The sequence below is a fragment of the Aythya fuligula genome, chromosome 11 (genome assembly GCF_009819795.1).
Source record: "Aythya fuligula isolate bAytFul2 chromosome 11, bAytFul2.pri, whole genome shotgun sequence".
Classification (NCBI taxonomy): domain Eukaryota; kingdom Metazoa; phylum Chordata; class Aves; order Anseriformes; family Anatidae; genus Aythya; species Aythya fuligula.
Window position 1 is genome coordinate 3,559,746 of NC_045569.1, and position 14,155 is coordinate 3,573,900.

Sequence of the window (14,155 nt, forward strand, 5' to 3'; positions counted from 1 at the left end):
ATAGATAAATATTTAAATTAAAGCCAAAAATAGTGCATCAGGATGTTATAGTCTATTATGAAATATCCATCTGAATTTACAGGGTCTTAAGTTTCTGTTCAGTTGCTAGAGAAAACATCTTTAAACATTGCTTCACCCCCAAACTCAATTGTCCAATGTAACTGACAAATAATAACTCAACTTCCTAACAGTTTATTGGTGAAAAATGCAAGTACAATACACATTTAAATGAAAGTCACTATCCCTCAGATCTTCCAGTCTTAAAATGGAGGCTTTTTGACAATAAAAAGGAGCTCCTCGCTGTTAACATCAACAGAAACTTTCATTAGAAGTCAGATGACATCTAGTGGCAAACCAGGAGAGGAGATGGTGGAAATTTCATCCCTCTTCAGAAAATGCATTATCTCTTCTCTTTTGGTAAGCCAGCCTGAATTCCTCACCAAGCATGTTAATGTCATCTTCACCTTGGAGTATTCCCTGCAATAAGGGGAAAGAAACACACGTAGAAGATAAACAAATTAAAAAGATGATTATGAATCCTTTTGTGTAAGTTGTAAAGCTTTTATCTATCCATAGTGCCAGTACTCTCTTTAAAAACAAACAGCTCTGAAAACCATCAACAAACTTCACTGGATGAGTTTCTAATTGCTGCACTCGGTGCTAACCTGGAGCTGTCGAGCAACTACATTGAAAAGAGGCACTGGGTAAGATGTGTCTTTATCACGTTGTGTTGAAATTAGCCTACACAAAGAAATTATTTCGGAAATCAGGTGATACTTGAACAACTTTAACAGGAATTATACTTTGGAAGATTAAGTGTGTTTTGGGGAAGGGAAGGACTGGAACCCAGAAATTAAAGTCTCTAACCCTAATTCTAGTGGTCATACTGAAGAAAGACACCAGTTAACACCAGTACATGAAACATTAATTAAATCTTATTGAAGTTTTTGATAAAATTGCTTTTTTCTAAAAAAGCAGCTTTTTCCTTTTCTCAAAATGCACATGACCCACAGAATGTATCTTGCAGCATTTCAAAAAACATTACAAATTACAGCTGTATCAGAGGCTTCAAAATGAGGCAGAGCTTTGGTGTTTATCCATTTTGAGTGAAACGGGCATTTTGAATCATACCAGCTTTTAGATACAGTGGACACGTTTCTAGCTGGAAGAGCCCTACTTAAAAACTTACATTCCATATCCCCAAAAAAGCTTTGTATGTGCAAAAAGGGCTGGGGAAGCTTTCAACAAACTCCGTATGCATCAATATGGCAAGCAGTGATACAGCAATAAAGAGTATTTTTCATTGCTGCCTAATTCAGAAAAGGTGAACATGTGAGAGCTGACACAAGAAGGACACCCACTGACTCCAGGTAATTTATACAGTTGTACAACCAGAGAAAAGTGATTTATAGAAAAAAATCATTTAAAGCGTTTCAGATACAGTTTACTTACTCTAGGAAGATAACCCAGTAATTTAGATGCGTGCTCTTTCAAGAGTTTCTGTCTCTCTTCTTCAACAATTAGACGAATGTTTTCTTGTCTTTTCTCCTCTAACTGCCTTTCTTCGAGTTCACGTTCCTACAATAAAGAAGTAAATTTTCTTAATCATTGAGCGTCAGCTCTGTCAAGATTTATTTCCCACCAATATATACTATACTTATGGAGACTTTTTTTATGAAGTAAATTTAGTTCTTTTAATTAATTTTAAATCCTGATCATGGGAAAACTAGTTTGAAAGTGATGAAAAAGCATACGTAAAAAGGGACTATTTAAACAATAAGTGATAACTACAAGAAAAGTCTCAGACAAAATAGAAGAGTGAATACCAAGATTTGGGCTATAATTAAATTATTTAAAAGTCCTTTGAAAAAGTTTGGTAAGTCAAGGTCTGGTTCCTTGTGGACTCTCAGCTGATTTAGTCCGTTCCTGTCTCACTGCTCTAGTCCAGGAAAAGGAAAACCAGGCCTGTGTTCTTATGCCAATGATTAGAAATTGCAGTTCATATTGTGTGTGCAGTCTGAAAACTACAGCGTAGCATTCCATGGGTGGTTTTTAGTTTATGCCAAGCTTTTTCTTCCTCAGATGCTACCTGGAAATACTTAATCTGAAATCAAGGCTGAGTTTTCCCCTTCTTACATATCATGAGCAGTACTGCCTGATGAAGGAGGCTGAAATGGGCAACAGTTGTGTCACTGATCATATGGCTCTTGAAGAGCTATTTGCAGAGCATGTCAAGTACACCAGGATCTACAGCTGTTAAAGGCTTTAACCTTTTCAGCTGTAATAAGTTGTCTCTAAAGACTTCTTTCTTGTCAGCAAACTAAAACAAAGGCCTGCTTTCCACCTTCTGCCCTCAGCCATTTCTCTGTAATTCCCTTGTCACCTTTCCCGTGTAACAACAGCCTTGTTACATAGGATAGAGAAAGTATTCTCATATTAAGATGTTTTGGCTCAGACCAACAGCAAAACTGAACATTTCACTTACTTTATCTGCAATAAATTGCCTGTGACGGTCTTCAATAAGTTTTTCCACAGCCCTTTTGTGTTCAAGCTGTTTCATTCTTCGTTTCTGAGCATTCATCTGTTCAATGCGATCATCCTCTGCAAGCTTGGCCAACATCTGTTGTCTGAAGGCTTCTTCCTCTTCTTGCATAGCTTGTCGCGCTATCTTCTTTAAAGCAAATTGCTCTTCATGTGTTTGCTTTAAGTCTAGACGTTGCCTTATTTTCTTTTCAATTTCTGCCTATACAGGAAATTCAATAAAATGCTTTTTATTGAAAATACTTTGGAAAATTTAAACTTCAGCCAATCTACCTGATTTGTCTCAGATAAAAATTACTGTAGCTGCTACCTTCTAGCATACGTGAGTGGAGCAAGCATTCCATATTTAACAGTGGTCTCCAGTATTAACCAATTTGGCAAGTGTCTTAAGACTGTCAAAATTAAGTCAAAAAAAAAAAAAATTTCCACAAGCATGAAGTGGGTCAACAAGACATTCCTCCTGCAAGCTCCCTGGGAATAACAGCGTTACGTATTATCTGTGTTGGATTTTATCTAAAATCTGATGAGAGTCAGAGTAGGCAGGAAAAAGCAAACAGATGTGTAAAAAGCAAGCAGTTAAGCTGCTTCGCTTAAACCTGAACTTGCAAGTTACTGTCATGCTTCTTCTTAAGATAAAATCAATGTATAAAGGGGACCATGAGAGTATCCTAAACCTTCAGTTGTCTTCCTGGTTCAAAGAAAAACAAAAACCTTAGGGATGGCAAAGGAAATTCAAAAGATGGAATTTTTCCTCCAAAAACTAGAGTTTACATACAAACTGCTTGTCTGGCATGGTACATTTAGGAAATACAGTCTGCTAGAGGGAAACACTTTGTTCCAGAACAGAAAGAAGAAAAAACATAATGAGAGCTGGGGTCATTCAGCCTGGAGAAAAGAAGGCTCCGGGGAGACCTTACCGCAACCTGCCAGTACCTACCGGGGGACTCTGTCAGGAGGTGTAGTGACAGGAAAAGGGGTGGCAGCCCTAAACTAAAAGAGGGGAGATTTAGATCAGCTATAAGGAAGAAACTCTTTTTCTGTGAGGGTGGTGAGGCACTGGCACAGGCTGCCCAGAGCAGCTGTGGCTGCCCCAACCCTGGCAGTGCCCAAAACCAGGCTGGACAGGCTTTGAGCAGCCTGGTTTGGTGGGAGATGTCCCTGTCCATGGCAGGGAGGTGGTACCAGATGATCCTTAAGGTCTCTTCCAACCCAAAGCATTCTATGATTCTATAAAATTCAGTTAATTTAATAAACCTGTCAGAACTGAGCTTTTGCTTTGAGGCAGCTCACATACTAAAATGGGCCTAAGGAAGTCCCTCAAAACCATCCCAAAGTCACAATGAACACGGGAGACATTGCAAAATCCAAAGTGTAAAAATAAAAATAAAAAAAATCCATGAATTACCCTGCCAGCATTGTTAGAAGAAAAGTTTTGGAAACAGGAGTTACTTGGCCTTTGAAGAGCATCCTCAGATGCAGAAGGAACTGCATATGGGATATAGTCTCACAAAAATGTTTCTGTAAGTGTTGTGGTTGTAGTGACAATTCCTAGAGACTAAAGGAGAGCTGCTCCATCACACAGACATCAGAAATGAACAGACAGAGGAATACTGGGTAAAATACTGTCCCCCAGCTTTCACCTTATTATTTTTCAGATCAGCAATTCGAGTGGTTTCACTTCCTGTTAAAATTTCCATATCCTGTCTGTTTAAATTAGGTTAGTTTACCCGTAAGTAATACATACATTTTATATTTTTCTGCATATACACTTCTGTTTTTATTTTATTGAAGTTTCATCCAGACCAGCTCTACTAACCTGAATCTTCTACAGGAATAACGGCAAAGTTGCAGTACTCCTCTCCACTTGCATTCTCCCTTAAACAGTTTATGCACAAAGGACATGTTCTACATGTAAAAAAGTGTTACCTGCCAAGTGCCAAAACATCCATACGAGTATCTGCAGAAGTCCAGGCAAAGCGAATCTCCCCCCACGCAGTACAGAGGTACTACTGCAGCTACCTGCCAACACTTACCATCTCCTTCTTCCTCTCTGTCTCGGCCTGTTCTTCCATATACAGCTCTTGTCGTAGCTGTTCCAGTTCTTCACGCTTCTGTTGTTCTCTCTGTAGATTCTGGGCAATCTATTACAAGAAGGAAGGACTTCTCAACAAAAGACAAGAATATACAAAGTACTCTTTTATAATATCAAATTTCAATACCATGGCTTGAAGTCTTTGCTTTTTCTCCTCCGTGTCTCGAACTTTAGCCATCCGATCTTCTTCTCTTTGTTGCTGACGGTTGGCAAACTCCATGATTTTCTTATTTTCTTCTTCCATTTCTTCCCGTTTCCTCTGCCTCCAGATAGCTTGTTCTTTTTTAAATTCATCGATATACATCTGAGTTGCTCTCATTTTTTCTAACTTTAGTTGTTTTTCCCTGTATAAGGTAAAAAAAGTGAAAGTGCATAAATAGCCATCTAACATACCGCAGTGACATTAAACACACCGTATGCTCATCATTAACAATATATTCCAGAGATGAAGATTTAGATGACTCTCCTTACCCATTCAGCAGGAAATCAGATGCCTGAATTATAAATGCTAATTAATGAACCCCAGAAAGGGAATTTCATGTTTAATACCTTTCCTTCAGGACAGACTGAACACACAGGTGCTCACTACTACTTTATTTTATGCATGCTCCATCCAAACAACAGAGAGAAGGAAGCCCAATAGCCCAAATGCCTCAGAAGCCCTGAACCTTTTTATTCATTTATACTAAACTTTCACCCCACTACCATCATGCCCTCAGAAAACTCCTTTCTTATCCATGGCCCTAAGACATGGCACACAACATATTTCATTTTTAACAGGTATCATGAAAAGGTCAGGACACAAGGCAAGGTAGAAATCTGTGATACGCAGCCATTTCCAGCATGACAGGCCTAATGGAAGCGCTCCTTGAAAAAAAAAAAAAAAAAGATTTTGTATCTGGGGAACAAGACAAGATTGACTGAAATGACAAGAATCTTACACAGCAAAATCGCAAAATCTATGCGAGTGTCTCTCTTGTTACTAAAGTGGGACCAAGAGAATCTTTCTTGAATAGGAGTAATTTGTTGAAGTGGCCCTTGGCCTGTGAAATAGGCATATACAAGTTAATTTTTCTACGTAGAATTATACACAGTTTTAAGTTTAAATTAAAAAATAATAAAAATTCAAAGTAACTAACATTTGGTCTTCCTCATAGATCTTCCTTACGATTTCATCAATCATGAGTTTCTCTTTTAGAAACTCTTCATAAGCATCCTGCCTCTTCCTCTCTTGTTCCTCAAGCTGTTTCTCCAGTTCTTGCTGATACATTATTTTCTCCTTGTTTCGCCTTAGTTCTGCAGAACTTTCTTCTTTTGCTACCCTTTCATACTCTTCCTTCATCTTTTGGGCTATTTCAGCATCACGTTTCTACAAGGGGAAAAAAAAAGCAATTAAGATTCATTTTTGCTTCCACTTGCAGTGAAAAATTACATCGCATATAAAAAGAATTATATTGCATTACAGATATAGAATGTTTTCCACCTTAATCTTTCTCTCTCCCTCTACACAAACACATATAGTGCCTTAACATGCTTCATGCCTTAAGTAGAACCCTTGAAGTGAATCCCCATTATTGAAACAACTTGAGAAGAACTAACAATACTTCAAGGAAGCCATATATTTTACTAAGACCAAGTAGAGCATTAACAATATGAGTGAAACTAGCTCACAATGGCATATTGACCAGTATGTAATAGAACTATGCAGAACATCCTCAATAAAGTGAGGATTTACTTAATTACTCAATTTACTTACATTAATGTTTGATGCAAAATTTAATTAGAATCACCTGCCTGATCACCAACATTACCCTGTATGTATATAAAAGCTCACAGTTCTTTTTTGAAGTTACTCAGACGTGTTTATGTTTAATAATAGTAAAAAGCATTTTCAACCATCTGCTTCTGAGATAAGGATTCACCACAAAACTGTGTATAATAGTTTCAACTTCAGTAAACATTACAAAAACAGTGAAATGAAAACTATATCCCTTCACACAGCTTAATTCACTACTACTTCAGCTGTCGTGGCAAAGCAAGCCTAGTATGCAAGCCTAACTAGCAAGCCTAACTAGCCTATGGCTAGTTAGTTCTCCACAGCAAAAAACAGATTTCAGTATACACTGAATTCTTAAACTTAGCAATAACCTAGATAAAAAGGCCAGTCTCAAAGAGAATTTTTAATACAATGTACACAAAAAGTTAAAGCACTCTGGTGGCTTCTGAGAACAAAATAGGACTTGGTTGAAAACCACATGCTAGGATACACTGAAACTAATTACCATTTTCTCATACTGTATAGCTTCTTTTTCAGCAATCTGTGCAGCTCGCTCCTTATTCATATAAGCAGATTTCAGTTTTTTTTCTAACTCTCGAAGTTCAAGACTAGAGGGAAAAAAAAGAAGTTTATCCTATTACAAGGTATCTATAGGGAAAAAAAAAGAAACTTCCACCACTGAAAGCATATGGAGAGATCAAATCTCTTTACAGGAGTTGAAATGACGCAAATTGTCAAACAGAAAGAAACAATGAGACAACCACTGAACAGGCAATAAAACTAAACCACAAATACCAACTGGTTTGAAATAATACTACAACAAGAATTATAAACTGATGAACATTTGCTACTGAATATTATTGTTTCATACTGTAGATCATTGTTATGGTATCCACAATAAAGGTTAAGTAACACAACAGCTCACTAGAAATTAGATAATGCTCTTCAGCTGTGCAAATAAATTAGAGATATGTTATTGCATATCATGCATATGTACAACAAAGGGAAGGAAAAAGAAGGATTTTCATGAAAGATTTCTAAATATACATGCTAAATCTCTCATCCCGTTGAGGTCAAGAACAAAATTTCTTGTGTGAAGTCTCAGCCCACAGTAACAGAAAACAAAGTTAAAATGAGTGTTGATATGAACCAGCCAGCCAAACCACTGGAGAACATCGGTGTCTGCATGTGCAGCAACTCAGGAAGCTGAAATCTGCAGAGCCCAGAGGCAAAAGCTACAGTAGTCAGGAAAGACACAAGGACTGTTACCAGAATGTTCCCAAAACATTTTAATGGAATATATAACCTGACCATAACCCAGAGTAATCACTGCAAGAGTCACAGAACTTCTTTCTTCCACTGATACATTCAAGGATTACCTTAGACTCCTAACTATTCTGAAACAAGTCAAGGTAATACCTTTTAAAATAAACTTAAATAAGTAATTCCTTGGGAAAGTTTCTTTAGAATGTATTACAGAAAAGGAAAATGGTTTTAGTTTTGTTTAGGTTTTCTTTTATCTTCATAAATATTTTCACCCATGACATCTGTACAAATAAGAAATCTGAGCACAATACTGTATTTACTGTTCTTTCAGTAATATTACAAGGATACACCAGGAATTTAACAGATACAGAACATGGAAAGCCAGTGATACAAACAATAAAAGGAAGTTACATAAAAGATATGCTGCTATCTAACAAAACATTTGTTTTATTTCTCAGGGGAAAAGCCTGACTTTAGATTAAAAAAAAAAAAAAATGGTCATATAAGAGCAGAAAAAGAAAAGTTTTGAAGTTCAAAAAGTTAAAGCCTGTTCTAAAATAGTAAATTGTGTGTATTGGATTTGAACGTACTGAGAGCTCCTCTCCATTGCTAGAAACCATCCCACAGTGTAACCCTGCTGCATCTGAGGCTCAGTCCAAACTTAAAGGAGGAAAAACAAACCTGAGAGATGCAACAGGCTGAACGCTACCGTTATCAAGGCTGGGGCTGATTTACGGGCACAGCTGATGGGTGGGGGTTTCCCTGGCGGCGTTACCTGTTGTTCTCCCGTTTACCTGTTCTCCCGCACTTGCTGCCGCATCTTTTCGTCCTTCAGCTTCTCGTGCTTGAGCCGGGCCAGCTCAGCCGCCAGCCGCTCCTCCTGCTGCAGCTGCCGCTCCCTCTGCTGCTGCCTCTCCTCGCCCTGGCCGGGGCAGAGCTCCCGTCACACCTCGTCCCCCGCCCGGGGCGCGCTGCCACAGCCACCTCAGGCGACGCCCGCCCCGGCCCCGCGGCCTCACCCTCCGCACGGCCTCGTCCAGCCGCCGCTCCTGCTCCACCGCAGCCCACAGCCGGGCCGCCCGCCGCCGCCCGCCGCGCTCCTCCGCCGCCGCGTCCTGCGGGCGACAAGAGACAGGCAGTGGCGCCGGGCCGCCCCGACACAGCCCTGACACCGCCCTGACGGAGCCCGCCGGCCGCCCGCCATCCCCGCTCACCATCCCTCCCGCCGGGCCCGCCCGCGGCCGCCCGCGCCGCCATGGCAACCGGCGGCACCGGCCTCGCCTTCCGGGGCGGCCTCGGGAAAATGGTGGCCGGGGGGGTGCTTCCAGAAGGGCTCCCGGAGCGATTCCCCCCCGAAGTGTTACTTGAAGCACCACTTCGCTTCACGCATCTCTAGGCACACGAACTAGATGGCAGCATTTAATTAGGAATTTCTGTCCTTCGTGGCGATTGCCCAAGGGGAAGCAGTGGCGGAGCGTTAGCCATGGCCCTCGCCACAAGAGGGGAGTCCCGGCAAGGGTGCTCAGTGCGCCTCGCTCCAACCCGATAGGCAAAAAGGAAGGAGAATCTGACCCTAACTCGTCCACAGACACCTTATGCAGCACACAACTGCTCACTCCGTGAATTTCTCCCGAATGGCTTTGCTGCTGGAGGGAAATCAACCCAGACTCTACTTAACTACCTCTTGCCACTTCTCTCATCTTTATTCTCCCTTCTACAGAGTGAGAGATTAAAGGCATTTAAGCTCATTTAAAATAGTATTTAAAATTCATTGTCACCTATTTGATAATTAAAACAATTAACCTTAAGACAAAAACCTTTCAGAAACAGGTAAAACAAAAAGTTTGCCTGTTTCTATTGACTCTGTACTAGGTATGCTTCAATCTGTATATACGTGGGATGGGAATGCTCATTATTTTAAATCAATTTCCAATATTTTATTAGAATGCCCAAGATTAGTGTAATACGTTCTGAAGCTATGGGTATTCTTCACACTTTCAAGAGAAAAACATTCTCCCACAACGCTTGAGAAGAACAAGCTGCCCCAAAAGCTATAGGCCACCTTGAACCGAACTGCTGCGAGCAGGGGCTTGAGCTGGGGCAGCAAGAAACACCATGAGCATTCGCTGCTGCTCCCTGAGTGAACAGCTATATGCCTCAGTTAAATGGAATTTTCTTTCTTGCCAAAGAAAATAAAACCAGCTCCCCTCACCTTACTTCTGGAAACAACAGTAAATAGCCTTCAGATGTAAAATTTAATTTTTGCACACATGTCCTTAATTTGGAACAGCAACACTAAAGAAAAGCACATTAAGTATACCTAGGTTCAGTCTCCAGGAGAGCAAGGCATTCGGAGAGAAAACTGGGATTGAAAGTGTTTGAAAAACATACATGAAAACAGCAAGTCAGTTCACAGAGTCCTTCTTAAAATTAAGAGGTGGCTTGCATTTGTGTATCAACAGTATTCATGAGCAGTGTTTCTTTCACAGAAGGGACAGACCACAGCACTAACATCTAGTATGGAAAATACTTGAAGGTTTACAGTCCTCAGTGCCTCATTTTTCTTTGATTTCCCATACATTTTAGATTTGCTCCAGTGACTTTATAATGTAAAGAAAAAAAAGAAATCCAACCAGAGACTTCTTTTATCCTCAAATCTTATGGCAGCTTGTGTTCAGAAACTCTTATCTTTAATGCCATCATAGTTTTCTCCAACATAACTTAAGCATGGTGAAGTTCAAAAAACATACTGTGTGCACAGATCTCCAAACAGAAAGCAACCTTTCAGCCATTACAATCACATAGTGTATTGGTGAGGGGAAAATACTCTAGAAGCCCCACAAAAACAACCCTTACCCTACTCCTTTTATTAAATTAAATACTTAGAGAATACTTAGGCTCCTGTCCTAAAGCTTGGTTGTCTGTGTTGTTTTTTTTTTTTTTTTTTTTTTTTTTTCCCCTTTATATCCAGAACTTCCCCTTCTTTCATTAGTGTCTCAGTCTCCCACTATACATTCCCTGTAGCTTCTGGGAGGCTGCTGCTCAGTCGTCTTGTCCCCCCCCAACCAAAGAACTGACCGCACCCCTCATTGTGGTCATCTACAAACTTGCTGGCCATGCAGGCATGTGGGTAGCACACCTGCATCTGAGCAAGCACTTCTCTCCTCTGCCCTAGCACTTCCCCTTCTCCCCAGGAAGGTTGTCTCCGTTGGATGATCCATTTCCACCTGCGGGAAGCATCTGCTTTTGCTGCTCCTCCCAGCTGTGCGGTCACAGCAGCTCACTGCTCCTAGCAGAGGCCTCTGTGGTAGATTCTTATTTGCAAACAAGTCTAGCCCTGTGTTTAAAGTGGACCTACCTTTTCCTTATGTCAAAAAGCAGCCCTCCTTGATGGATGGCACCAGCTAATTTCTCAGTTAAAGGCCACACTGGTAGTCTTGGACAGAGTTGCTCAACACATCTGAAAGAACAGAGTGAAAACATAGTCATTTTGCAGCCGGCTACATCAGACTCCTTACTGTCAAGTGTGTTTATACTTACGTTTTCTTTCCATAATATAAATTACCAAGTTTTTAGAATAACAGATAGTGAAATGTCTACTTCACTACAGTTTGGAAAGGAAGGAGTCCCAGCTGTGTAATTACCATCAAACCCTTGTTTCATACAGCATTTCTTCTTGCAGTAGTCTGTTTATAGCTTACTGGTCAGCAACCTGCTTCTCATTCCTTTTCCCTAACACCACTAAAAACTCCCAGGGCCTGAAAAGCATCAGGTAAACCAGCAGCCAACTGTACAAGTGAAGCGTTAAATTCAGCAGCCCTTTCTCAGGGTTAACAGAGCATATTAATAAACCATTCAGTTCTCAGCCTCAGTATCACCACCTACTGATCAACCTACCACTGCAGAAAGGAAGACTGCGGAGGAACAACAATTTTGCTCATGATAAAAATGACAAAATGGAGCATTAAAGGGAAAGAGAAGGTTTCCTTTACTTTAGGGGTTTAAACCAAAGGTTATGCAGGAGCACAAAGCAGATAAGGTCATTAAATGAAAAAAGTGATGCCATTTTGCAGGTTTACCTCTTTTCTAGGGCATTTTACCAGATGATCATACCATGTGACAGTGACAAATGCATTCCAGCTGAGATAAGATATGTGGGTCATGCTGACTTTGCAACAGTATAAGCCACTACTGGGGATAACATGGTGTCTCTGTGAGACAATTTACCTTCTTCAGATGAAAAGATAAATGTGAATTAACAGGGAAGAGTCTGAAACATCTGAGCAGTGGTATTGATCTACTAAAGACCTAGATAAGTCACAGAGAAACTAATGCTTGCTCTCCTTGATGTTAGTGATGGATGGGATAGCAGATTTAGCAGCTAAGGGGCTATCACTGTCACGAAAATCTGAGCACTAATACTACAATTTTTTTTTATTATTTTTTTTTTGGGGGGGAGGATTATTCTGCAGTAGAAGGGAAAATATGTCCCAGGGCAGCAGCAGGCAGAAGTGATCTTTTACTTATGACATTATAGATTGTAAACAAAAATATTACAAGGAACAAAAATATTCTGTGCTTCAAATTCGTTCAGCAAAAATACAGCTGCTCCTGTTGAGAAAATGTGGTTTTAATAAATATTTAGCTATATAATTTTCAAAGAATAAAGAGAATAAACGGAGTCTCAGGCCAGAAAGGATGTTTGTGAAAAGGACATGAACAGCAATTAGTCTTACAGGGGCAGTATGCTCTTTGCTTCAGTTTCAGGTCTCCATTTCTGCTCAGCTGTACTAGTCAAAAGTAAATGTTGTGAGCATCTAAAGGCTGATGTAGCAAAGCCAATTAGAATGTATATCCACAGCATCATACACAGCATATATTGCCAAGTAAACTCGGAGTTCTTAATATTTCCTATTAATATTTATTACTGGCTTATTTAAGTTCTTAAAGCACCCACCCGCTCTTCTGAGGAAGCACAGAGTTTCTAAAAAACTGAATACATAAATTCCGAAGACTACAGATGAATTTTACTCCACAGTGATAACATTGCACTCCAATGTTTCTTATAAAGGAGATTTTTGCTGGTTGGACACAAAATAATTATTATTTTAATTAAAAGGGCAGACTTACATTAAAACAGAGTCATTAGCTATTTTATAGAGAGGACCTTTAAAAATAAAACCAGTAAGGTAGTGCAACGACACTTGATCCTGCTTTCACGCAGGTAGATGATCAGATAGTCCCTTCCAGGCTTACATGTTGACAAAACCATTCTTCATCCCACGGTGTCTTACCTCCATAATATCCTTGTCAATTCTTTGTTTCCACATCAGCAGTGCCATAATAAGCAAGTGCTTCTTGAAACATGCAAACCAAACTCATTTGGACGCTGTGAACAAAAGCAGGGAATCAAGACACTATTTCTTCACTAAGTTTCAAGTCTCTTTCCAAACTTCATTCAACCCGTCAGGCTTTGTTCAGGGTTACGATGGGAGGCTGCCTTAGACTCACTGGCTGTTTTCTTTTGTATCTTCTCTGGGTGCCTCTGTCTCTGCAGTTTCTGTCCTATTCCTATTACTCCTACCAAACTAAGTTTGTGGCTTTCTGCAACCCTTCATTCAATCAACATTATTTACATTGCTTAGTAGTTTTGTAAGTGTCCTACATATTCTATAGTTTCTTATTATTTTAATCTATACTACAGAGTTCAACTGCTTCTTATAATAGCTGTCTTTTTTCAGGTTACCTATACCATCAACGTCAGCCAAGTTTTGTACAACAGCCAACAGGATTGTGTTCCATTCAGTGAGCTGGGAAATGAGCTTTTACAGCACACAACAGTCTGAACTTTCCTGCCAACTGGCTGCCTGTCTAGTAGATCTGCTCAGGTTATGGAGCAGAGAATTTCTCAAGTGTATTTGGCACAACTTTCCTAGCATTCAGTGATTAAAAAATAATTTGAAAGCCATGTCCACCACGCTCTTTTTAATCCAACTAGCAAACGCAGGGGAAAATACAAGATGCAATTTCCAGGCTTTCTGCTTTACCTGTAATCATATTTTTGTTAAGCAAATGTCCTAGGCAGAACAGAGTTCTGTGTCAAGATGATCATAAAACCACTATGACATTCTTGTTTGTGCAGCAAGAGCTTTATCCACTTCAATTCAAACTTTTGTTCCCCCAGTTAAACTGAAAAAGAATTGAGATCACGAGTTCAAGCAAAAGGACCAATTTCTTTTTAATGACAATGAGCAGTGATGTTTAGTTGAGAATCTAAATGTTTATGGTATGACAATTCTGCTTACAAAAGCTCATCAAGAAAGTTTTATGAAGCTTACTCAGACTTCTATGTGAGCGCTTTGATCTGTTTATCTGTTAAGAAATGCCCTTCAGGATAACAAGATCCATTTGTAGCATTTAATTTGGAAACAGAGATTAAGTAACAAACTTGCATTTATGCTACATTTTCTTATCTTTCA

The 14,155-nt window shown here is 39.8% G+C and overlaps 1 protein-coding gene across 1 annotated transcript; it reads right to left on the reverse strand.

Moving 5' to 3' along the window:
• Nucleotides 1–176: 176 nt before the first annotated feature.
• Nucleotides 177–8,893, reverse strand: MNS1 (meiosis specific nuclear structural 1). The gene is made up of 9 exons (XM_032194948.1): nucleotides 8,696–8,893; nucleotides 8,471–8,598; nucleotides 6,916–7,018; nucleotides 5,773–6,002; nucleotides 4,761–4,977; nucleotides 4,575–4,682; nucleotides 2,486–2,743; nucleotides 1,453–1,578; nucleotides 177–477 (listed from the first exon to the last, which is right to left on the reverse strand). The coding sequence occupies exons 1-9, from the start codon at nucleotides 8,891–8,893 to the stop codon at nucleotides 379–381; spliced, it is 1,467 nt and encodes a 488-aa protein (XP_032050839.1). The 3' UTR covers nucleotides 177–378.
• Between the last annotated feature and the right edge of the window lie 5,262 nt (nucleotides 8,894–14,155).

What these genes read in the sequence shown, in the direction of transcription:
- MNS1 (XM_032194948.1), bottom strand. Translation starts at nt 8,893, where the DNA reads ATGGTGAGCGGGGATGGCGGGCGGCCGGCGGGCTCCGTCAGGGCGGTG. An exon ending in ATCTATGAGGAAGACCAAAT is followed by an intron (nt 4,978 to 5,772) that starts GTTAGTTACTTT and finishes TACCTTATACAG; the next exon opens with GGAAAAACAACTAAAGTTAG. An exon ending in AGCAAAGACTTCAAGCCATG is followed by an intron (nt 4,683 to 4,760) that starts GTATTGAAATTT and finishes TTCTTGTAATAG; the next exon opens with ATTGCCCAGAATCTACAGAG.